Source organism: Protopterus annectens, chromosome 2.part0, assembly GCF_019279795.1.
Source record: "Protopterus annectens isolate FY-2018-M chromosome 2.part0, PAN1.0, whole genome shotgun sequence".
Lineage (NCBI taxonomy): Eukaryota > Metazoa > Chordata > Ceratodontiformes > Protopteridae > Protopterus > Protopterus annectens.
The window spans coordinates 627,519,494-627,546,114 of record NC_056728.1 but is presented as its reverse complement, the minus strand read 5'-3'; the positions used below and the strand labels follow the sequence as shown (position 1 = coordinate 627,546,114).

Sequence of the window (26,621 nt, the reverse complement as noted above, 5' to 3'; positions counted from 1 at the left end):
CAATGACATGGAATTACCTACAAAATTCTCTCTGGCTGGGCTGGCAGCCCCTCAGTTTTTCACAATTTTCATCACGTTACACTGCTGCAGTCATTACACTTGGGTTATCCTGCCGTCAGGCGGTTCCCCAGTCGGCCTGAGTTCCAAAGTCTTGGTCCGGCGTCTGTTACTGTCGCCTCCTCCCTGACGTCAGTGCGGCAGGGGTATATAAGATGCAGCCGATGCCATTTTCTTCAGTCTTTTTTGCCGTGCGGTGCCCGAAGCAAAAGCAGTTCGCAAGTGCCGGTCGGCAGTCTCCTGAGATTTTCATTCCGAATCCAGAACCAAAGTCTTCTACAAAGCTAAGTACCCCTTTGGGAAACTTTTTCTTGCCTCAGACCGATGTCAGTAAAAGTTAATAACTGTATTTCTTGTGGGAAGCAAATACCTCATAAGGATTTCCATTCTTATTGTATCCCATGCCTAGGGCCCAGACCACGACGTCACTGGTTGTCGGTTTTGTGCTAGGTTTAACAAACGTACTATTAAACGTCGGTTTGATTTTGCCCGACATTATTTTGGTAGAAAATTCAATTATACCATGCCGTCGGAACTACCGACGACCGGAATACATAAAAAGCGCAAAGACAAGGATAGGCATCTGAGGCCAAAAACTGATAACGAAGCCTCTTCTAGGCCAGTTGCCGGTTCTCCGGTTTCAGCGAGGCGCCTTCGCAGCCCCTGACGACCGCTTCTGTAGAACCACAGGCCGCCTCTGACTCCCATGTAGAGATGGCTGGGCCTTCGGAAGCACAAGTTATTCAGCCTACTGAAACTAATCCTTCAGAGGGATCCGGAGTAGCTGAGCTACCCACAGTTCAGAGGGTGTTTTCAGACCTACTCAGTTAAGCATTAAACCCTCTACTAAGTCTAAGCCAGCTTTGAAATCAAAGAAACAAATACAGCATTTTCCCGCACAGGCCTCCATGCCTAAGAAACAAATGCTCAAGATGGCCGAAGACCTAGTCACTCTGATCAGGGGGTCCCATCCCCCTCCTGATAAAAGGCCTAGACAGGATGCAGACTATGACTCATCCGACCAGGTGTATCTCTTCAGATTCATCCTCAGACCTAGGGTATTCCTTTTATTACCTCAACACAGACCCCTTGCTATTCTGCCAGTGTTAGATATTGTGGATGATGTGTATACTGAATCCAGCCTAAATCCTGATCCCTTACCTCCAGCCCCAGTTAAACCTGACAGATACTACAGAGTCCCTGACTCTCACAAATTTCTGTACAAAAGCTCTGTTGCTGACCCTGAAACTATTTCCCAGGGACCCAAAGGGGTTAAGGCCTCATCAGCCAAGAATCCAGTTCCCTCTGACAGAGATTCCAGAGCATTAGACAGATGGGGAAAGAAAGTATATATGTCTGCAACTTTAGCAATGAGAGCCTTAAATTGCCAGTTTCACATGCTAAAATATCAGCAATTTCTACTGTCTCAGTTGAAACAAAAAATGCTTCCAGATTCAGATCCTCCTACTTTTAAAGAAATGCAAGATTTATTGCATGCAGCTGAACAGGTGGGAAAACATGCTTTGAAATGTGGTTTTGACTCTTTAGAGGCCTCCTGTAGAGCAGTCGTTACAGGCTCAGTCATTAGAAGACATGCTTGGTTAAAAGAACATTCGTTACCAGACCATGTTAAAGCAAAATTATTGGATGCACCTTTGCAGCAGGATGTGTTATTTGGAGTTAAGGCAGAAGAGGTATTAAAAAAAATGGAGGATAAGGCAAAATCTATGCAAATGGTGAAAGATTTCTTACAGGTTCAGCCTCCTAGATTTAGCAGAAATTGCCCAACTAAGAATTGGTCCTTTCCAGTTACAGACAGACCTCAAAGGAGCAGATACAGACATCCAAGAGGTAGAGGTCAACCACAAGGTCCTTACAGGCCTCGACAATGGGTTGCATCAGGCCAGAAAGAAGGGGAAGACGGGCCCCAACCATATAAAAAGCAGCCCCAATGACTTTCCGCTACAGCTGCCAAACAACTCTCTCTTGGCAGCCCCCTTGGGAGAAAAACTGGCACTTTTTTATCACAATTGGCATATGATCACCAAAGACAAATGGGTTCTCAACATTGTATCTCAAGGTTACAGGTTCCACTTTCACACACTGCCAAGGTTAAAAGGAATGCCAAATCTGCCACCAGATCAATGGGCAGAGGCTCAAAAACAAATTACAGCACTCATGGATGTGAGAGCTATTCAGAAGGTACCACCACAGGAGAAAGGACAAGGATTTTACTCCAGACTCTTTCTAGTTCCCAGGAAGGACAAAGCCAGGAGGCCTATCTGGATCTTGCTTCTCTAAACACTTACCTGGATGTTCCAAAATTCATAATGTTGACACTACAGCAGCTTCTTCCCATGCTGGGCAAGAAAGATTGGCTCGTGACATTGGACCTCAAGGAGGCATACCTGCATGTCCCTATCGACAAAACTGCAGAAGATACCTCCGATTCATAGCTGGTTCAATGCCTTATCAATTCTCTGCACTGCCCTTTGGCTTATCTACTGCGTCCAGGGCCTTCACAAAGTGCCCGGCACCAGTAATTGCATTTTGCAGACAGAAAGGAATTCAAATTTATCCGTACCTGGACGACTGCCTGATTCAAGCAGAGAGCAAGGACATTCTTCTAAAGCATCTGGCATTTGTAAAAAAGTTATTAAGTTGCCTGGGGTACACAGTAAACGAAAAGAAATCAAAACTAGTGCCCTCATAAGAGATAATATTCCTGGGTGCCAGCTTGAACACAACGGCCCAGATGGCTTATCTCACACCAGACAAGCAAGGACAACTGAAGCAATACTTTCAATTGATGGCAACAAAGACTCAACTCCCTGCAAGAAAAATTCTGCAGGACTTGGGTTACATGGCATCTTGCATACTACTAATTCCATATGCCAGACTGCATATGAGGAAACTACAGTGGTACCTAAAGAATGTATGGTCTCAACACTGTCAAAGTCTGGAAAGAGTTATACCACTAATTCCTTGCCTTCAATAGGAGTTTCAATGGTGGGCTCAAGCTTGTCACCTCAACAAGGGACACCCTTTTACTCAACCCACAGCCAGGCAAACACTGACAACAGATGCATCTGATTACGCCTGGGGAGCACACATGGCAGGCAACTGTATTCAGGGCAAGTGGCCCGCAGAACAAAGGCATCTTCACATCAAGCAAAAAGAGATGCTAGCTGTACAAAATGCACTTATAGCTTTCAAGTTCATCTGAAGCACAATTCCTGCCAGGAGAGAAAAACACACTGGCAGACGACAAGTAGAAACATCATGGATCCCCATGAATGGGAATTGAATCCACAGATATTCAGAATGATAGCACAGAAATGGTGGAGCCCGGACATAGATCTGTTTGCATCCCCAATGAACTGCCAGCTACAGAAATTCTGCACAAGGAGTTACCATCCACAAGCATGGAAAGTGGATGCCCTCTCATTCAGCTGGAAAAACCTACAAGTATATGCTTTTCCACCACTACCTCTCCTGCCAAAGGTACTCATAAAAGCCAGGCAAGAAGAGCCAAAGATGATCCTGATTGCACCAGACTGGCCACACCAGCACTGGTACCCAATCTTAAAGAACTTGGCACAAGGACCACCCTGGATCTTGCCTCAAATCCCACATCTGCTGACCCAGCACAACAATCAGATACTATACAGCCAGCTAAAGACCTTAAACCTAGCTGAATGGAAGATTCCTTAGTCAAGTAGGCAATGCCGCTCTCCAAAGCTGTTATGGATGTCATTCTGGAGGCCAGAAGGCCTAGTACCAGGAAAGCCTATTCGGATAAATGGAGGAGATTCTGTGCCTGGAACCAAGCACACAGCCTTGACCATCATGTTCCAAACATTCCTCAGATACTACAATATTTAACTGAGATGCTGGACAAAGGACTCTCCTTCTCATCCATCAAGATCCACGCTTCTGCCATCTCTGCTCATTACAACACGGATCCACCAATTTTCTCTAATCCTTTGCTAAGACAGCATCTCAGAGGGGCTAAAAACATAAGACCACCCCGTAGAGCACCTACTCCAACTTGGGACCTCAACTTTGTTTTGGAAAAATTGACTTGACCTCCTTTTGAGTCAGCTAACACAGCAGAATTAAAATATATTTCTTGGAAAACTGCTCTACTCCTGATAATAACATCAGCACGAAGAGTTTCAGAATTACAGGCACTAATGGCAGTGGAACCTTTCCTCATTTTCCACCAGGACAGGGTGTCTTTAAGAACTAACCCTACATTTATGCCAAAGGTGGTATCCAGTGTGGCTCTAAACCAAACTATTCATTTGCCAACTTTTTATCAAAAACCACAGAATAAAGGGGAGAGACTGTTGCATTCCTTGGACATTCACAGGCAGTTATGCTTCTACTTGGTAAAAACCAAAGCTTTCAGGAAATCTGAGCAATTATTAGTAGCATATGCTGCAGGAACACAGGGAAAAGCCATTTCAAAACAGACTATTTCAAAATGGATAGGACATTGTATACGTTTCTGCTATACACACCATGGGAAACCTGTACCTAGCAGCATTAGATCTGACTCCACTAGGGCAACAGCCACTTCAACTGTCTACCTCAGAGGAGTACTTACCAAGGATATTTTGGAAGCAGCAACTTGGAGTTCTGTGCATACCTTCACCAAGCATTACCATCTGCCTCTATACTCTAAATCCAGAGCTGGCTTTGCCACTGCAGTACTGCAGGGCCTTATAGCCACCCCTAATGCCTTATAGAACCAGCCACCCAACCTCAGCTTTGGGATTCTACCCAAGTGTAATGACTGCAGCAGTGTAACACGATGAACATAGTACAGTTTTGTACCTACCATAAATGTAGATGTTAGAGTGTATACACTGCTGCAGTCCAGGTTACCCTCCCTCCTTCCCCTCTTACTTTCTGGTACGTACCTATGTCTTCTACCCTTTACTACCTATGGGGAGTATTTGCTGGTAGCTGAAAGTTGTTGTTTGCTTTTATTATGTATGTTTTATTAGCAATTTGAATTGCCTACCTATTTGGGGGCACCTGACACCTGGGGCAAGAAAAACTGAAGAATATGGCGTCGGCTGCATCTTGTATACCCCTGCTGCACTGACGTCAGGGAGGAGGCGACAGCAACTGACGCCGGACCAAGACTTTGGAACTCAGGCCAACTGGGGAACTGCCTGATGGCAGGATAACCCAAGTATAATGACTGCAGCAGTGTATACACTCGAACATCTACATTTATGGTAGGTACAAAACTGTACTTGTCTTCCCCCTCCCTGAGAACTCAAGCTAGTTTTTCAAGTGTCCCTTGAGAAATGTAGCTTGAGAGTGTGTCTATCTGTGTATACCTTAAACTATTCCCTGCCTTGATAGCCCATCTGCATTGGCATTGCTAATCCCACTGTGGTGCAGCACTGACATATATGCTTGCAACCCTAGGCTCCACCTTAGTAACTTGGCATTTTGCTAGCTCGCTTGATGTAACCATGTTAGGTGACTGTGATCTGTAACTACAGTGAATTTCCTTCCATACAGATAAGGCTGAAGTTTTTGCAGTGCCCACACTATGGCTAGACATCCCTTTTCTACAGCTGCATAGCATTCATACCTGGATAGGAACCTATAACTGAGATAAACAACTGGGTGCTCTTCTCCCTCTGAAGAAATCTGCTTAAGTACAGCCCCCACCCCCACCCCATGGTTGGAAGCATCCACCTGCACAACAAATTCTTTGCTGTAATCAGGACCTAACACAGAGGGTCCAACCAAAGCTTCTTTAAGCTTCCGGAATGCCTGCTCACATGCTGGGGTCCACACTACCTTATCTGACCTGTTTTTCCTCGTCAGGTCTGTGAGGGGAGCAGCTATGGTACTATAACTGGGGACAAACTTTCTGTAGTACCCTGCTGTCCCTAAAAATGCCCTCACCTGCTTTTTGGTAACAGGTGAATGGCTTCCATTTTGGCAGGTTCTGGCCTGATCTTACCACTCCCCACTCTATGTCCCAGGTAGGGGATCACTGCCATAGCCACCTGACATTTACTGGGCTTTAATGGTCAACTCTGCTCTCTGTAGTCTGCCTAGCACCTCCCTGAAATACTTAAGGTGCTCTTGCCAGGAATGGATGTAGATGGCAATATCATCTAGGTAAGCAAAGGCAAACCCTCCTGCTCCTGCTAGGATATGATCTACCAGCCTCTGGAAAGTTGCTGGGGCAATTTTTATCCCGAAGGGCATCTTTGTGAACTCATACAAGCCAAAATAAGTCACAAAGGCTGACTTCTCTCTAGCACTGGGAGTCAAGGGCACCTGCCAGTTAACCTTGGAAAGATCAGTAGTGGAAAGATACTTAGCCCCACCCAGCTGCTCTAGGGCTTCATCTATCCTAGGCATGGGGTAAGCATCTGACTCTGTGTGACTACTTAATTACTGTAGTGCACACAGAATCAGGTGCTGCCATCCTTCTTTGGCACCAGCACCGCTGGGGAGGCCCAGGGACTGTTGGACTCTTGAATTACCCCTAGTTCCAACATTTTCTGCATCTCCTCCCTCAGAGTCTGTTTGACTCTCTCAGGCACCCCTATAAGGGGCCTGCTTAATAAGCCTTTGGGGTCTGTGTCCACCTGGTGCTGCACCAGGTGGGTGCACCCTGGTTGCCCAGTGAGCATGTCCCCAAATTCCAGTAACACTACTCTGATTTCTCTAACCTGGGTAAGAGATAGCTGCTGGGACATTCTTACCCCTTCCACTGAGGTGTCAGTCTGAGCCTCACTGACTAGATCAGTCACCAGATCTCCCTCAGACAATTCCTGCAGTCCACTACAAATACTCAGCACAAGGGCCTCCCTATCATGGTAAGGTTTTATCATGTTAACATGGTACAATTTGTGCTTTTACCTCCTGCCTAGCAGTTCCACCATCTAGTTAACATCACTGACCTTTCTTACCACCTTGTAGGGTCCTTCCCAGGCTGCTTGCAGCTTGTTGTGTCTGACAGGAATGAGAACCATTACCTGCTGTCCCACAGCATACTCTCTAGCGCAAGCATTCCTGTCATACTACACCTTTTTCTGCTGTTGGGCTTATGCCAGGTTCTCCTGGGCCAAGCCCATGAGTTCCCTGAGCCTTGTCCTGAGGTTTAGGACATATGCCGCAATAGACTGCGTGTGAGATTCACGCTCACCTTCCCACTCATCACAAATTAAATTCACCCTATGCCCATACAACAACTCAAAGGGTGCAAACCCTATGGATTCCTGCGGAGCCTCTCTGTAAGCGGACAACAGATGTGACAAATATTTGTCCCACTTCCTCTTAAACTGGTCTACAATGCTCATAGCATGGACTTGAGTGTAGAGTTTAACCCCTCAACAAGACCATTAGTCTGGGGATGGTAGGGGGTGGTCTTTAGGTGCTTCACCCCACAGTACTTCCACAGACAAGCCAGCAGGTCTGACATGAAATTGGCACCTCCGTCAGTCAGCATTTCTTTTGGGAAACCTACCCTTCTGAAAATCTCTAACAAAGCATTTGTCACCTTTTCTGCCTCAGTGGAGGACAAAGCCACTGCCTCAGGGCATCTTGTAGCATAATCTACTACCACTAGGATATAATTTTTCCATGTGGAACTTGGGGAACTCAGAGGCCTCACAATATCCATAGCTACCCTCTGAAATGGCTCCTCAATCGCAGGCAAAGGTATCAAATGAGCTCTCTCCTTGTCTCCTGCCTTGCCTTCCTTTTGGCACTGCTCACAGGTCCTGCAATACCATGTTATATCTCTGGAAATCCCAGGCCGATAAAAGTTCTGCATAATACGTCTCTCTGTAGGTTTTATGCCCATATGACCTGCTAAGGGAATATCATGGGCTATGACTAGAACTGCCTGACAGTAGGCTCTAGGCACTACCAACTGCTAACCCTCCCTCAGGGTTCCACTCTTTACACAGTAACCCTTTGTCTCAGTATACAGATTTCCCCTTCCCTTGAGAATCAGGTGCCTCACTAGCTAACTGCCTCAAGCTTTTTAATGTAGGGTCTGAGAGCTGAGCCTGTCTCAACTCTCTCTTTGTAACTCTTCCCAGCTCCCCTTCCACAGGAAGTCTGGTATCCACTGACAGCGGTGCCTCACTGTCAGCCTGGGTACAACTACTCACCTCTTCTCTTGCAGTCACTCTGTCTAAGGAAACTTCAGTACCCACAAGCAACTATGACTTGCCTTCAAGTCTCACTGCTACAGAGTAGCTCCCTCCCTGAAGTAACCACCTCACCAGTCCTGGCTGCAAGTTTGCAGTCTGTCTGGGTCTCCCCCGGGCTACCCAGACCCACTTGCTTGTCTCCAAGCCTGACTGTGTTTAACTGCATGACCACACGGTACTGCATTATCAAAATCATTCCCTATCAGGACATCTGCAGGGATATCCTCAAACGAACCTACTTGCTGGCTTCCTTTTCCACTTTCCCATTTAAGGTGAACCCTAGCCAAAGGTGTTTGGAATGGGGTCCCTCCAAATCTCTGACTGGAGTAGACTGCCCAGGTAAGTAGTTCTCTTCTGTAACCATTGCAGGCTTCACAATGGTTATGTCAGAGGCTGTCTCTCTCTTAGCAGTGGTCTCTTTGCCATTCACTAAGATAGGATATAACTTCTTGTGGTAGTTTGGTACCCTTGTTGTCTCAAGACAACCTACTGTTGGCATTTTGTCTTTCCCACTTACTAGCTCCCTCACCTTTTGTTCCCCACTTTGCCTCCGTGAACATCTGTATGCCACATGGCCCCACTGGTTGCATTCAGAACATTTAACCCCAGATCCTGGACATGTACCGGGTCTAGTGACTTCTCCTGCTACTGGCAGATTCTGTTGGGACAGCCTGGGTTGCCCACCATGTGTTCCCTTAGATCCATGAGCAGCACTCACTGTCCCTTTCCTGTGCAGGGATGCCCTGCCTGCTTAGGTATAGGTCTCCCTTCTTCCCCAACTCAGCCAGTAGCATATGTGTGGAATGAAACCCCAAGCTTTGCAGATTGTCCTTAAGTGAGTATACCACAGAGATTTATTTTCATAAACAAGTATATTTATTGCATTATCACTTATGACATAGACAGTCATACATTTATATAAATGAAAACTAATTATATTGACATATATTTCAGTTGCAACCATTATATGTCACTTATAATGTATACAGTTATTGTCAGTCAAACGTTACATACTCGTAGCTCATTCATCTCCTGCCTTCCCTTAAATCTGATTTATCTTCCAAAATGTTATTCTACATGTATTGTTCTCACATTCCCATTTTTTCTATGTAATTTTCTCCTACACTTTTCTAAAGATTCACCTTCTAGTTATTTTATCTCTGTTACTATATTCACTGTTTCTAGTACAGTTTTAGACTTTGATTTTTATTTTCTAGTAATTGCTTTTATGGCAGCCACCACAATTAAACTTACGAAGGCCTTACTATGTGTAGGCAACTCTGATTCTGTATCACAGCTCAAAAAAAAATAAGTTCCTTAATTTTATCAGTTTGTTTACCCAGTATTTCTGACAGCATAGTCTGCAGGGGAATTTATAAAGTCTGACAACTCTTTACACTCTCAAAAATTACATTCTCAATTACCACCTTCTTCATCGTCACTCTTCCAACATTTGCAGTGTACTTGAGGGAAAATTAATTGTATTCTGCTTGGGATGCAGAAACATGTATGCAAACACTTTCACGCAAAGATCCTAAATCCTCTAGATTTGGTTGCATATTTGAGTGCCATGCATATATCTTACTATTGTTTCTTTGCAAATTGCTTATCCAGTCTCTTCCCAATCCATTCTAACCTCTTCTGTGTGATTCCTGTAGTTATGCAATATTTTATATGCCCTGCTAACTATTCCTTTTTATAACATCGGCTTCTGTTCTAGATTCTACTAAAACCTTTAGCAGTGCTGGTCTTTTAGTCAGGATCCCCTTATTTCTTCCTCTTTGGCTATATTTTGATATCAGTCGTTGACTGGATAACTCCATCTCGGCTGTTTAAGCACTTGCCTTATGCTTGTTGATGATGTACAGGTGTTAAAGAAGGCCAGACATCTTGCTATTAGAAAATATTATGTAATAATGGATGAGTTTTTTTAGGTGTTGCTGAAATGAAAACAGGGGGGTCCATTGTGGTTAATTTCCTATCTGGTCTTGAAGTTGTGGTGTGAGCGTCTTCAGAATGGCTTAGCACATGCATCAGCTAAGGCACATTTAGTGGCCATGTCTGCATGTAGATCCCCCCTTCTTTTTCTTTCTTGGTAAAACAGTTTATGAAGGGAGTAAGGCGTATGAGAACCCCTAACAAGCAAATTTCTAATTTATGGGATCTATATTATGTTTTAAAAAATGACCTTACCACCATTTGAACCAGCAGCTTACACTTAAGTTCTTAACCTGGGAAACTGTTGTGCTTATTGGTCTAACATCTTCAAATCTAGTTTCTGAGTTGAAGCTGTCATGGTGAGACAACCTTTCCTAATTTTCAGAGGCAAAAGGTTGTGATAGCACTAATTTTTCTCTAATGCTGTGAGTGGTTTAACAATTTTGATCATCAGTATATTTTTCTCCCTGGGTTCTGTCAGAACCCTAGAATTAAACATTGACAGCACTACTTTCCTTTAGGAAGGCTGAAAGGCTTTTGTTTCCTTCTCTGGGGCATTGAAAGGGCAACCTATCTTTAAGCAAATGTTTCAAATGATACGTACTAAAATTGTTAAAAAAAAGTTACTATATGTACATGTGTGCCTTTATTTGTGCCTCTCCCACATAGCACTCAGCATTTTTTTTCTGTGCCAGCTAAAGTGAAAAAATAAAATTAAATTAAAAGGATGCTCTTTTATAGGAAGAAATTGTGGTTCATTATCCATTTAATGTAAATAATTGATTTCTTATCTTGTCATTTGGTGTAATTTTTTTGTTGATTTTAATCTGCAGGCACTTACAATCCATGATACACAAATATGCCAGACCTGGGACCTAGGATGTAATTTTTTTATTCGCCAGGATGACATTGAGAAGCAGAAGAATAGGTGAGCATTATTTGTCACAATGGAGCTGTTTCCGTTGGGTTTCCTGTTGCTTTAGGTAAAAAAACACAAAAAGAAAAATCTAGCAAAGCTAGACTTCTAACTATGTGATACATTTAAACCTCTTGCATCAGAGGCCTCATGGGATGTATGCAAATCACCCTCTAAGGATATCTGGTGTTTCAGCTAAATGGCAATTCTGAATGTCCATGACTTTTTCTTTTACTTTCATTTTTAAGTCTATTTATGGACAATTTCAGGCCATTAAAGCCAAACCCCTCTAGCTGTGTCATACCCAGCTGATATCCATAAACATTAGATTGTCTACAAAGTATCCCAACTAACAAACTAAAACAAAGAGTAGAAAGGTCACACAGATAACCAACTGGTTAAAAACACAAAAAGAAAAATCTAGCAAAGCTAGACTTTAATGGCCTGAAATTGTCCATAAATAGACTTAAAAATGAAGGTAAAAGAAAAAATCATGGACATTCAGAATTGCCATTTAGCTGAAACACCTGATATCCTTAAAGGGTGATTTGCATATATCCCATGAGGCCTCTGATGCAAGAGGTTTAAGGTATCACACAGTTAGAAGTCTAGCTTTGCTAGATTTTTCTTTTTGTGTTTTTTAACCAGTTGGTTATCTGTGTGACCTTTCTACTCTTTGTTTTAGTTTGTTGCTTAGGTAGGAATGGTTCATTTGTGTATCTGACACAACTTGCATCCTTTCCTAGTGCCTTCAGAGTGAATTGAATAATCTTGGACATCTATACTGTTTCGCAGGTTAGTCGATAATTGGTATACTTTGGTTAAAAATGTAGTTCAGGAAAAGGCTTATGAGAGTAAGATTAGTACAGTGATCTTTTTTAATTACACTGGTAACACAAATTGTTTACCAGGTCACTGCAGTGACTGCCCTGGCACTAATGTGTTTTAAAAATGAGTTGGATTAAAGCATGAGGTACACACAAATATTTACTGTCCAGAAATGCAATTGCTAAGGAAAAGGGTGATAATGTGCAGAAACTTGACTGTATCCAACACCAGTTATTTTTTTGAGAGGGCATTTTTGTGAAATTGTTTTGATGATTCTTTTTGAAATGGTTTCTTTCTGTTGGAGAGTAGCAGCAGTGCTTCTGTTGAACATTTCAGTGTTTAAGAAAATAGCTGATTATATCAACATTATTTGGGTTGTTGTATCTTATAAAACAGCTTAACTCATTACATCTGAGTGATGCCTCCAGGTGCATATGCATTTAACTCCAACTGACACCTCTAGGCGTCAAATATTGCTTGTTCATATTTGCATCAATAATTTTAAAACCATGCCATGTATAAGATTTTAAAAGATTTAATGTTTAAGCTTACACAATGACAAGCACAACTTTATTAATATTTGACCTCTGTCTAGTGCAGATACATAGATATGAACTGCTTCTTTGATATTAATTTATATAGATATAATTTTCAGATTTTTCTAAATAGCTCAACAACCACGTAACAGAAATGGAACTTCTTAGCCTCAAACAAAGTCTCTCAGCTACAGAAGTAAAATGTTGCTGACAGTATGTGAGTGGTTACAGACATGTTGTAAGTTGTTCATAAAATATTAAAAATGTAATTGTCACTGTTTACTGTGACTTACAAAATTCCGTTTAAGACCTAGAATCTAAAGAGTACTACCACTATAAAAATAGATTGTGCTGAAAGGTTTGCTAGTAATACTTCTTTCATAACCCATGTGGTTCCAGAGATATGAACTTTGAAATGTGAGGACATAATTTGATTCTGTCAAAAGGCTTGAGCTACACCTATTTTAAGTTACAGTGCAAACTTCCTGAGCTCCACTGGAGTGAATGAGTTAAGGTGGATTTTTTTATAACATTTTTCCAGTTGTGCACATAGTTCTTCCCTTCTTTCTTTGGTTAGGAATATTCTTTCGTCAGTAAGAGAAACACCTGTGTGTGGAAAGAAAGTTACTTCTCCCCATAACTTTTTTGGACAGATCTGTGCCTGTTAATGTCAGTTATTCAGTACTGTCACTGTTTGTTTTTTTTTTTTTCTCCCAATCATCGGATCTGACTCTGCCACCTTTTAAAGATTCTGGGATCTGACTCTCAAGCTCTTCCCTTACCTGTAGTGTCCCTGATCACTGCAGTACCCCAGATCATGTTTGCTACTTTTCAGGTTTGGACGAGATTCTGATCTCTCGAGCTGTAAGGGTTTTGTGAGTTTATTGAATATCTTATTTAGCTAATTTTTTTTCCATATTAATCTTGTTAGTTTTTCTTCTGTTTTATAGCATCTCCCTTACTTCTTACATCAAGTTTTGTCTTGGCATCTTTTCTACCATAGTTGGTAGTTTCTTCTGTAGCATCTTTAGCGCACTTGGTATTCCATTATTACCATTGTTGGTATTTTCTGTCTTTCCCTTATTTAAAAAAAAAATAAAGATACAAACTTTCTATTTATATCTTTAGGAAATTACTGTTATGAGTGTTGCAGGACCTTGCTTTTCTTCCAGTATGGCCGACAGGCTGACTGTGTTCTGAGGAACTTTCTCATCATCCTATCCACCACTGCCTCACACAGACTTCGGGATGACCTAATGGAGGAAGATGTGGAGGGTGGCCTAGAAGCCTTTTTGTGTGTTTTAAGAAGTGCACTTCCTGTGGGCATAAAATGACCATCTCTGGTACCCACAGGGAGTGCATTTACTGCTTAGGCCCATCGCTTTTGGACACTCCTTGTTCCGTCTGTGCAGTCTTTAATTCTAGGGTCATTAGTGACGGGCGAAATAAACTTGTCCTGAAAGGTCTGTTACCATCTTCTGCTACTTCTTCAGTTACCTCTACGTGAGAAGCTCAAATCCCTTCACAAAAATCTAAGGAGCCCAGAGAGCACTGTAAATGCTGTCCTGTTCGGTCTCCAAAGACTGTTCTTACATTGGAGCCACCCAAGAAGGTTTCCAGGACCTCAGATCCTAAGCCTTTGGATCCGATCCTAATTGTCTCTCCATCCCCTTGGCCCTATAGTCCAATGTTTTCCCCTGAACTTGTGTTTTTCAGTTTGAGGTCTCCCTTTCTGCAATTGACACTCAAAAAGACTTCTAGGCCACCCTCCACATCCTCCTCTGTTAGGTCATACTGAAGTCTGTGTGAGGTGGATAGGATGATGAGAAAGTTCCTCAGAACACAGATCCAGATGGGGTTCCTGCAGACTCCATCTCCCATCGGATCCATGAACAATAAACCATCTTTTTAGCCTGTTGTTGCTCCTTCTCCAATCGTCTGTCTGTTTCAGAGTCCTCGGATCAGAGATCCCGGAGAGTCGAGTTGTCAGATCAATAGATTCCTATGTCTTCCACTCTGGCAATGTCCCTGATCGGATCAGCTCCTATCCCATCAGAGAGCCATAGTTCTCGGAGCCATAGCATCTGAGGAGTTGACTTTGACTCTGATGCTCTCTGAGCTGTCGCTTCTCTTTGGGGCTTCGACGCTGAACAGCTCAGCTCTGACTTCTGTTTAGGAACCAAGGGTCAGGGGGGCCTGGGATGTCCCATTTGTTGAGGAATGAATGAAAATGACAACATCAGTTAAAGATGTTATGCACTCACCATAATGTTCCATCTGTGTTGCCCATTTTCATTCTTAACTTCTCTCCCTCCTTTCCCCTGTTCATGTCTTTGGGAGAAACCTAAAGGAATTGTTGATAGGAACCATAGTTCCTGTTTGAACTCCTGATCTTTCAGCTTTCTCTTTTCTGTCATAGCATTGTTAATGTATTTTCTGGTAATACATACAGTATTAGCAAACTCAATCTGAGGTATTGCAGTGGTCAAGGGGCATTATGGGTAAGGGAGGAGCTTGAGAGTCTATTCCTAGAATCTTTAGAAGGTGGCTGAGTCGGATCTGAGGATTGGAATCGGACCCACTCATTGAGGAAGAATGAAAATGGACAACACTGATGGAACATTACGATGAGTACATAACTTCTTTTTCTTGAGGTTTCAATATGTAGTGCTTGTCCCTTTGAGAGAAAGGCAAGTACGTCAAGAATTACAGAATGCATCCAATTTTTAAAGACACTGGGCTTTACCTAATAGCTAAAGCCACCTTATTTTGGAAATTGAAGTAACTTGTACAGGTCTTATTGGTGGAACCATTTTTTTTGTTTCGTCTTAGAAAACATTGTGAGGAAGAGCTCCATTTAAAAAGAGGAGGCATCATTTTCTTAAGTCAAAACGTAAGTCATTGGAAGAGCTTTGTCAAAAAAATAAACTTGCATGCCTGTTGCATTAGGGGAAAGGAGCAAGTCATCCCTCTTTATCTGCACAAGTGCGTGTAGCCAGTTTATTATTAAAAGAAGTGGTAAGCTAGACTTCATTGACTGTCTTCTTAATAATAGCTACAAAGCAATTTCACACCTTGCTGGAAGGTATCATGGGAATGTGTTACAAAAATAATTTTTTAATGTATGAAGTTGTTTGCAATTGTTGTTCTACTGTATTTTGTTGCAGCTTTTGGTACTTCATTGGCAATTTCATTGAAGTCCAGTCTAATTTATGAGTGTGTCTTTCAGTGTCTTGCTGATTGTATGACCCTATCCCCTTTTAACAGAGGCACCTTAGTCACCATAGTGGTTTCTGAGTTGGGAAGGATCTCCTTGGTACCAGTTTCTGTTTCAGAGCAGACCTAAGAGCTGCCAGGAAATTTCCCTCATAGCTGCCTCCATAAAGCTTTCTGTAGAACTTCATAGAGAATCTTGAGAGCAGGTGAAGGTAACTTTTTTTTTTTCCAGTTTCCTCCAAAATCATATCTTGGCCTGTCAGAGTTCCTTTGAACTTACCATAGCCTTGACTTATTACCCAGATGTTAGCTGCCCAAACAAATCTTGTTGGCAGGAACATGGCAGAGTTTTATTGGGCATGTGAAGTGGCCCTTATATCAAGTTCCATGAGTCTTCAGCTCAGGAATAGGATTTCCATCAAATGGACAATCCTTGGTTACATTTACCAAAACACTGTTTGTCCATCATATGCAGGAGTATGTCTTTTCCTCCTGAGGTTCCAACCTTTTAACATTTTCTGAAAGGTTGGTAAGCATCTCCCTAAATGTCATCCTAAAGTGGTTACTTCTAACCGTTCCTGTGGTAAATCTATAGTATTGTCATTTGTGAAGCCCTTTCTCCCTGTTAATGAATTCAAAGGCCTGGATCTTTTTGGGAAAGGTTTATGCTGCCTAAATACAAGGTATTTTCATTACTATACATCATGTACACCTCAATAAATATTGAGAATATATTGGAAGAAAGAAATTAGAGCAAATACCTAGACTTTTCTTCCTAGATGATTGTACAGTGGTTTATTCCTAGTAACCAAGGTCGGTATTTGAAATTGTTGATCAGGGCAGCAACATCTAGCTTTGTGTTACGACTGTATACTTGATACAGCTCTGTACTAGCAGTGGACATCTTCAGCATCTGCAGTCTGTAGGAGTTAGCATGGAAAGTCTCTCTTCTTTGATGGCTTTCTTTTGCAAGGAATGCTTGTCTTTCAAAGCATTTTTGTTGGTAGTTGAAGTTAGAGTAAGTTAGTTAGCAGTCATCTGTGGTGGACTTTTTCCTTCCTCCTACTTTTCCCTACTCTCCCCACCTCTGGTGACCATACATGAAATTGCTGCAGTATCAGAATGCCAGTGCAGTCTCACACACTTGGCTGGCTGCAAAGCATATGCAGTGCTTATAAGGTCAGAGACATGTACCCCGGTCTTCGCACAAGCCATCACCTGTCTTCTAATACTCATGCAGCAAGACCCAGACACCTCTTTGGCCTCCATGTTAGGCAAGCTGACAGCAGACACTTGCTCTTTTCCATTTTTGGGCCAGCTGTTCAAGCTTGGGTTGCTGGGCCAAAAGTCAGAACACCTGTTCTTCTCTACTGTAAATGTGATGAACAGTGGGCTTTGACAGAGTCACCATCCATTTTCCATTCTCCTGGAAGTGAACAGGTTATGTCTGCTATCTTAGAACTGGTGTGCAGATATGCAGTTTTGTACTATTGAATTATTCAATTATTGGAACAGGATCCTGCTCAGGGCAAGAACCTTCTTTTCAGACCTTTCCATTTGGGTTCATTTCTACCCCTTTTATCATTACCATATGTCTTATTCATATTACTTAAGCCCACTAGAATGGAATCTACAGTATCCAATGTTCATTTTAATCCAGTTCAATCTTTGGGTTTGATCCAGGGTTCTGACTCCTCCCCTGCCCATAATTTCTTCCTCTCCACGTTAGTTCCTCAAATCTCATTTACTGCCTAAAGCATACAGATACTTGTCCGAAGGCTCTCCATTATGAGGAGTTTTTTTCTTCTGTTTAGTGATTTCTCTAATTCCCGTATCCTATCCCATCCCATTTATCTTTATTTTCTTAGTCTGATAGTAGTTTAATATATATAATCTGTTAGTGTTTAGAATTAAATGTATCTAGCCTTTTTGGCTTCTTTCTCTCTAGTTCAGATTTTCCATGTGAACTGTTCTTTTCGGAATTACTTTCTGGGATGTGTGTGTGTCTGTGAAGACTATATATATATATATATATATATATATATATATATATATATATATATATATATATATATATAAATAATGAATCTGTAGGTGAATTCAGTTTTTTATGTTGCTGTTAGTTTTTTCTGTAGCTTGATAATTGTTTCTTTATATCGTATTTTTGGTCTGCTGTTAAGGGGGAAAAGGTGCAAGGTTTTAAAAAATGCATGGTCTATGGAAACAAGATTCCTCCCACAGGACCCACATTCCTAATGCATGTACTACTTGGGTTCTGCCCATTTTGACACTGAATGTGAGGTCTGTGCCTCTTATGGCTCCAGACCCATCCAAAACCAGAAAGGAAAAACTCATTTTGAAAGGTCTGCTAGCCCCTAAGGCAGGGTGTACCCAGACTACTTCATTGCTTTTTCTTCCCCAGGTAAAAAGCAAGACCAGTCCAAATCAAAAGAAAAGGACAAAGGGAAGTAGCAGTTGAAAGAAAGAGTTGCTGAAAAGAAGAGTGTAAAATCAAGAAAGAGGTCCCAGAATCCAAGTAAGTGTGGATTCTAAATTTTTTTTGAAGTTGGAGCAGGCTGTTGCACAAGTCCGATCTTCCTGTTCACGACCTGTTTTTCACTGTAGTTAGTGAGTTCAAGACTACATTCTCCGATACTCCAAGGGAGGAAGTATTCTAGGCCATCATCTATGGTGTTGTCAACATCTGCCCGATCATCTAGGGGTCTTACAGAAATGGGCATCAATAAAATGATGAAGTTCTTGAACTCTGATTCACCTTGGGGTCCTTCCACTACCCACCCACCTTGAATGCACTGGTAACAGGCTCAACAACCCCTCCCTTGTTATTTCCAATACCTGCCCACTGTGGTGTGTTTTTGCTGAAGCCGACAGTCCAGGTGACTTCGCCACTGCAGAATACTCAACTCTGACACATTCAGATTGGGATGGGTCAGTGAGCCTAAGTGTCGACACAGGGTCTTGGCGAGGTGAGTCAACTACAAAGTTTTTGGAGCTCTCCTCCTCCTCTCAGGGCCTCTCCTCTTGCCAGCTCAGGTCTAAGGTCTGTCTCAGAGCCAAGGCTGTTCAGGACAAGGAAGTCTCCTCCATTCTTGGGTGGTGATTTTACTCCTTAGGTTGGACCAAAATAAAAAGTGTTCTTTTCTTGCTTGGATCTGTCTCAACCTCAGCTGAATACTGCTTCTCCTTCAACTCATACTAATTAACTGGTTCAGTCAGTACCAAGGTTCAGTCAGTACCAAGAGGCCTAGAGATAACTCACTGCGTGACTTCCCAGTCTGATTCAGACCAGTCTGATGTTTCCATGGGACAGGGTCACAAAAAACAGATGTGCAAGTGGAAGCACTTGTGCTCCTTGCTGGGGTCCATCACTGAAGATGCAGACTTGAAGGAAGGTGAAGGTTCCCCCAGATCCCTCTTAGAAGATGTCGCCTCAAGTTGGTGAAATAAAGGAATTGGACCACAGACGATCCTTTGTCTGATGAATATGTATTCCTTGAAGCCTTTGGTGCTGGCTTTTCTGCACCCTTGTTGGTACCACCTGCAGATCCTCTTATAGACCTTGTGGCTCAGCAGGCTTGGAAGGATCCTGATGTGGTGGACCCAATTCCAAAAAAGCCAGGTAGGATTTTAGTTGCCCTGAGGGCAGGAAGTATTAGGACAAAGTCCACTGGTAGATACTATGGTTGTAGCGGCAGCCACAAAAAAGGAACTATCTGAAGAAGGTTCTTATGACCATCCCCCTAATAGGGAATCACAGACTTTGAACAGATTTGGGAAGTGGACATGCACTTCAGTAATGTTTTCCCTTAGAGTGCAGAACATCTTAGGTCCTATGACATGTTTCCTGAGAGACTTGACCAAAGTACCAGCAGAAGTTCTAAAGTCTGTGGACTTCCAACTCTACCCTACAGTGTATGTAAAACATGAGCATGTGTCTGTGCCCTAATGCAGCTGATGGCACAGTTACGACTGCAGGTACTGGCATTACAATACTCCTACATGCCTGGATGCGCTTTTGCAATATTTGTGGAAGGCTTCAAAATGTTCTTTGCTAATTCCCCCTTGATGGTTCTATGCTTTGTGGACCTAAAGTAAAAAAAATACACTGACCAGGAGTCAACAGAATTGTAAAATCTTCTGTGCCACAGGAATCAGTTTCTGTACCTCCGAAAGAACCATTTCTAGATGTCAGAGGGGTGGCGCGAAAATGTGGTTCAGGAAGTCGTTATAGCCAGGAAACTCCTGCAGACAGACTTTCCTGGGACAGAGGAGATAATGCTAGTGGATGTCACTCTGGAGGCAGAAGCAGACCGCATAGTCAGGGATCTGATGTTGTCAGTCTTCATCCATTCTTGACTGATGGATTATGGTTCCGATCCTCGGAACCGATCCAGCCTTTGTATAGCTCACACCAAACAAAAGATTCTCGAGATAAATGTCTCCCCATAATGCCCCCCTCTACATTACCTCAGATCTAGTTTGCCGCTCTTTTAGAAAGACATCTCAGCCGATTCTCTCTCTCAGCTACGTATATTTTTTTGAAATATAACTGCATTTTTCCATATTTAAAGCTTTCTCTTCTTAATACCCCCTTTTTTTTTTTAGTATTTTTATATGCGTCTACCCCCTCTTTGTGTGACTGTTTTGACGCCTACCATATCTGGTAGTTTTTCCTCTCTCTTTCTCTAAGTTACTGATAGATAATCTTTCCTACCATTGCTTGTAGATTGTGTCTGTCTATCTTTGATTTTCTGCCTTTTGGTTACTATGGCAAATAAGTCAAAATCTAACTCCGGTTTTCAACAGTGTGGCAGGAAAATACTGAACTCTGATGGGCATGAAAAATACATTTACTGTTTAGGTGCTCCGTATCTTGACATTGAGTGTTATATCTGCCAGACTTTAGTACCCGAACCCTGGTAGAATGTAAGAACAAACTTATTCTTAAGGGCTCCTTAAGGCACCCTTTGAAGAAGCTTTGTCCATGGCCGACCAGTCTCCTCAGGCCTCTTGTTCAAAACTTAGTTGCTTGGTACTGACCTCTCCATTGGCGCTGACACCAAAAAAAGCATAAAAGCCCTTCTGCTGAATCTTCTACAGAACTGAAATCTAAGGTTACAAAAATTTCGGAATGCACTGAGTCCTCTGCACCAACTGCTATCTCGGTGTCATCGACACCTGCTATGACACCAGTACGGACTACAACCCCAGTGTCGGCACCGGCTTTTTTAGGTACCATGTCAGTACCGACATCGCCTACAGCTCCGCAGCCCATAACTTATCCCCTGGTGCCGAAGACTGAGACATTCTATACACCCAGGGCAAGATACTCCCCCATTGTTGACCCCTTTCTGAGTCGGCACTCAAGCCCCTTCTTAGAAAGACCTGATTCCCCCTCTGGATTGTCAGTTCGTTCCACCCGAAGTCTCTCCGAACTTGACATAGTGAGGTTGGTGGACCAGCTTCTGACAGCTAGGGTTTTTTCTCCTCCTCCTTCTCAGCCCCCTCTCCCTCCTGGAGTAAGGGAGATCACTCCCAGTATTTCTACATATATTCCTCCTCCGACCTCCTCGGTGGCTTTAGAGCTGTCGACTCCCACCACTTCTTTGTCTTCAGTTCCAGGCACGGCTCTGATTCCCTCTGTGCCATTGGCCCCGAATGGTCCCTGGGATTGGTCCTGTGCCGTCAGGTCCAGAGGGTTTGAGTCGACTCCCATTTTTGTTCGGAGCCGACCTTACCACTCCTGGCTGCTCTGGATGCTGGTCTTTCCTCGGCTCCAGCTTTGGAGGTGGGTCTCTCGGGGCTAGGTGTGATCCCGGTTCCGAGTTTGTCTGTCTGGGTTCTGGGCTCCCATCACTCCTCAGGGGGGCCTGCTTTCCAAGCCTTGGAGAGAGCTTTGATCACTGCTACTTCTCAGGTGACTACTGTGTTACCAGAGTCTCACCCTTTGACCCCTGCCCTTCCAGAGCTTACACCAACCTCACTTCCTGGACTGTGAGTACCAATGCTGCAAGAATTGCCATCCAGAGACCACCCTTCTTCCGAGTCCTCCTCAGATATTCCCACTGACAAGCCCCCTTGGAAGAAATTGTGCAAGAGGAAATACCTAGATTCCCCTGAAGAGTCTGTCACTGAGGGTACAGATTTCGATGAGGGGGACTGTTCCCCCAAGTCACCCCTAGAAGACATCTCCTTTGGAGACATCCTGGAAATTCTGAAACAGAGGGGTAACGAAGTCCAAAGAGCCTTCCTCTGAGGAGTCTGTGTACTTGCATGTTGCGTGACAACTTTCGCTGATGATCTTATTAAACTGATTACTCAGCAGGTTTGGAAGGCTCCTGATTCAATAGAAACAATTCCCCAGAGACCAGATAGAATACTCTCAGCTCCTGAGGATCACCAGTACTGGGCGAAAGGATTAGCAGTAGATGCCATAATGGTGGCGGCGGCTGCCACTAAATGAGGCAAGTTCCACTGTTCACCCTCCAAACTGAGAGTCGAGGGCAATGGACAGATTTGGGAAGCGAGTCTACGCATCATTGACCTTTACTATTTAGGTCCTTGAATTTTATGGTGCATTTTACTATGCTCCAAAGGGATCTAATCAAGGAGCTGTCAGATACCTTAGCAGGAGCAGTGGCTGAGGGGTTCTAGGAAGAAGTGGCTTTCCAGCTAGCTACCCTGGAGTCTGTATCTAATTCGTCCTTGAGGCTCATTGCATATGCAGCCAAAGGGATGACCAGGTCAGCCAGTTCAGGTGTTGCTATTCAACAACACGCTTGGATGTGCCTGTGTGAGTTTTCAGTGCCATTCATGTCTTCTTTCATCAGTGCGCCATTTGATGGATCACCTTTGTTTGTCCCCAAGATTAAAGAAACTCTGTCCCGGTGTGAAAAAGACGGAAAGACTCTGCTGTTGGCATACATTTATCTGCTCCCCAATGACCCAATTCCTGGAATCAGAGGAGCGGGAAGTTGTGGTTCAAGAAGTTTCAGAAGTCTTCGCAAGACACACGTGGTACAGATTACCCTCAAGGCAGAGGGGGAGTTCAAATGGAAGACGCTGTCCTAGAGGTGGAGGTGACCCACAGAACCAGGGTTCCAGGGAGTCCTTTTCTGGCCAACCCTATCAGCTCTCCTGAAAGGAGGCCCAATTGCTTACCTCTGGAAGCAGTTGGGGGAAGATTTACTTTGCACACAACGGCCTGGTGACATATAACCACAGACGCCTGGGTGCTAAGAATAATTTCCAGAGGTTACCCTATCCCCTTTTCCCTTTACCCAAGAACTTGATCAAGACTCCCCAACGTTCTACCCAGTCAAAGGGACCAGGCAGCCTTGGAAGTACAAAAGCTGCTAGAAAAAAAGTCATCTGGGAAGTCCCACCAGACCAAATAGGATCTGGATTTTACTTGAGGTTATTTTTAGTGCCAAAAAAGACAGGGGACTGGAGACCAGTTCTGGATCTCAGTGTTCTAAACAAATTTGTTCAACAGTCCAAATTCTGTACGGTCATGGTTCAGTCAATACTTCCCTTTCTAGAAGAAAATGACTGGATATGCTCTCTAGACATTCAAGACACATATTACCGCATAAAAATGGACAAATGCTCAAAAAGGTTTCTCTGCTTCTGGCTAGGAGCCAGTCACCATCAATTCAGGGTGCTGCCCTTTGGTCTCACCACAGCCCCCAGAGTGTTCACCAAATGTATGGCAGCAGTAGCAGCTCATGTGAGACTGTACGGATTCCGGGTGTTTCCATATTTAGATAAATCCTCCCCTTAGAGGAAGCAGTAGCTTACTTTAACAATAAATTCCTTGAGATCCTTGATTTGCATGCACCTGTTCGTTCAAAGAGAACAAAGGCAAAAACTGCGCCATGGCTTTCTAAAGAGTCTAAATTCAAAATTACCCTTCAAAACAAAGCATGGGCTTTATGGCATTCTTCTAAACACCCCCAAGATCACATTAAATACAGGCAATCCAGGAACGAAACTAAAAAATCCATTTTATAAGACAAAAAACAATGCTACTGTAATTTACAGACAGTAAATCACAATAACCCTCAGAAGTTTTGGGCAGGTTTAAATAATCTACTACATCCTGGACAAACTTCAACCCCAGTCCCTGCTGCTACTATTGATAAAACCCTTGAAGATGTTTCTGACAGTTTTAACCGATTCTTTACTGAGGCAATTCAAGCCCTAGCTAGCCAACTACCTCCTAGCTCCCCTGGTCCTGAAAGTAGCACCCCTAGAAACCTACTCGCATTCAGCTTCCAACCAGTCACCACTTCACTTATCCGTACCTTGATCAAAAAATTAAAACCCACTACACTTTCTGCTGATCAACTCCCTGCGGAGTACCTACAAAAATCAGCTGATGCTATTGCTTACCCCGTCTCAATACTAATCAATCGAACCATAGTAGAAGCTAAAATTCCCACCATCTGGAAAATATCCTATGTAATCCCACTTCACAAAGGAGGCAGCTCTACTGAATTCTCCAATTATAGGCCAATAGCTATACTCTCTCCACTTGCAAAGATTATGGAAAAATGTATTCATAAACAACTCATGCACCACCTAATCCTGAATCACCTAATTGCAGACTCTCAGCATGGCTTCCGTCCTCATCACAGCACTACTTCAGCCCTCCTAGCCTTTACCAACACCATAAACCATAATCACAACAATAATTATATATCCTCAGCCCTCTTCTTGGATCTTTCCAAGGCATTCGATATGGTTGATCACCATCTTTTAATCCACACCCTACAAACATTCTGTCCAGATACTAGAGCCCTTCAATGGTTTTAATCCTACCTGAATGGTCGACAGCAGGCTGTCCTCTGGCAGAACTAACTCTCTAACCTTCTACCTAACACCCTTGGAGTACCACAAGGCTCTATACTAGGGCCCTTGCTGTTCTCCATCTTCATTAACGACCTTTATACTATCATCCTAAAAGTCAGCTGTATCCAATATGCTGATGACTCTACTCTGATTTGCTCGGTCACATCTCCAATAGAGTTATGGTCATCTACCCAGACCACCTTTAATACAATAGAAAACTGGCTTTCTGAACGTTGTCTGATCCTAAATCCCAAAAAGACTAAAATGCTGTTATTTTCACCAACACGTAGGTCTACCACTTTCACCTTTTCCATAAATACAAATGATGACACAATAATCTCCCCTGACCCCCCTACAAAACTATTAGGTATCATCATAGATAATAATCTAAAATTTGACCTACATGTTAACCAAACTATCAAAACCATCAATAAAAACTAGGGTCACTTTACAGAATGCCTTCCTAACCCCTCCAGCTAAAATTGCCTTAGCTCGCTCTCACCTTCTTTCAACCCTTCTGTATGCATCCCCTCTACTCTCGAATTTAAACAAGACTGTCCTTAACAAACTCTCAACTTGCTACAACCACCTTGCCAGGTTTGCTACTGGGCTGCCATTTAGGACACATCATTGCATCAATCTAAACCAGCTTGGGTGGCTTGAACTACCCAGACTAATCCAGTATAGCCAACTGATTATGGCCTATAAAATCCTCTATAATCCAGACAATACTCCTGCACTTAAAAATATTATCACCCCCTATAACAATCCTAGACCGCTTCAATCCTCTAACAAACTACTAATTCAGACTAGCAAAATTAATAACACAGCCGGTAACTCTCTCTTTGCAAACTGTAAGTAGATCCTGGAACTTTCTTCCAGCTGATATTACCTTACTTTCCACCGTAGGTCAATTTAAAACTGGACTCAAACAACATTTGTCACTTAACTGGCTATGTCACTGTATCAAGCCTGGCTAACTGTATCTAGAATGTGTAAAAAATCTGTTAACCATCTTACTGTGTAATTTAATTTAATCCTGACTTGCGCGCGGGAGTAACTCTAACCTGTGGAACTTGTTTAACTTGCTTACTTATGTAATATCTGTAAATAGTCTGTCTGTAATATGTAATGCTGGTATTATGTAATGCTGTATCTGCTTGCCCTTGGAGCTTTTCTCCCCGGGCCTCCGCTGAAAATGGACATGCATCCAGTCAGACTATCCCGGTCAACAAATGTAAAATAAATAAAAATAAATCACCGTTTCCACCAGACATCTACTGCTACAGGTGATAGACATCAACCTACAGTTGTTCCTGCATCTGGGCGTCACAAAGTCTCAACTGACTCCTACTCAGGATATGGAATTTATTGGAGCTTATCTAAACACACTGGCTTGCATAACCTCCCTACCTGCTCACAGGTTGCGCAATATAAAATCTCAAGTTCATTCTCTCTTGAGCACAAAATACAAGCTCGATTTGGTGCTTTAAGCATTAGGGTCCATGGCAGCATCGATAACTCTGGTACCTTTAGCAAGATATCATATGAGATTACTGCAGTGGCTGCTAGCGAGTCAGTGGTCCATACTAACTCACCTGATAAACCATCTTATACTTATCACCAGTCGCTGCAAAAAGGACCTATCCTGATGGATGGAATCTGAGCAAATTCTTTTGGGCTGCCCCTTTGCCCTCCTCAACCCAAAGCCATAGTGACCATGGATGCTTTCCTGATTTGGGGGGGGGGGGGGCATTATCTTTGAATGACGGTCCAAGGCATTTGATCCACAATAGAGGCCAGTCTGCATATCAGCATCCTGGAGCTGAGGCAGGTACTTCTAGCATTGCAGGCACTTCACTCTGCCCTCCCTCAAAGAACAATGGCAGTTCAGTCAGACAACATGCCTGTAGTCTGGTACATCAACAACAGGCAAGGGGGCCATTGCCTCCAACTGCTTTTTGATAGCAAAGCACATCCTGCGGAGTTCAAACATGATAGTGAGACTAACTTAAGCAGGTTCATTCTAATGCCTCATGGGTGGTCTCT

The 26,621-nt window shown here is 43.0% G+C and overlaps 1 protein-coding gene across 1 annotated transcript in view; it reads left to right on the top strand.

Annotated features, from left to right (window-relative positions):
* The window catches only part of UBA6 (ubiquitin like modifier activating enzyme 6), a 2,440,735-nt gene that overhangs the window by 279,262 nt on the left and 2,134,852 nt on the right, over nucleotides 1–26,621 (top strand). The window contains exon 4 of the mRNA XM_044060993.1: nucleotides 11,036–11,130. Within this exon, the coding sequence (XP_043916928.1) occupies nucleotides 11,036–11,130 (95 nt within the window). The remainder of the gene's footprint in view (nucleotides 1–11,035; nucleotides 11,131–26,621) is intronic.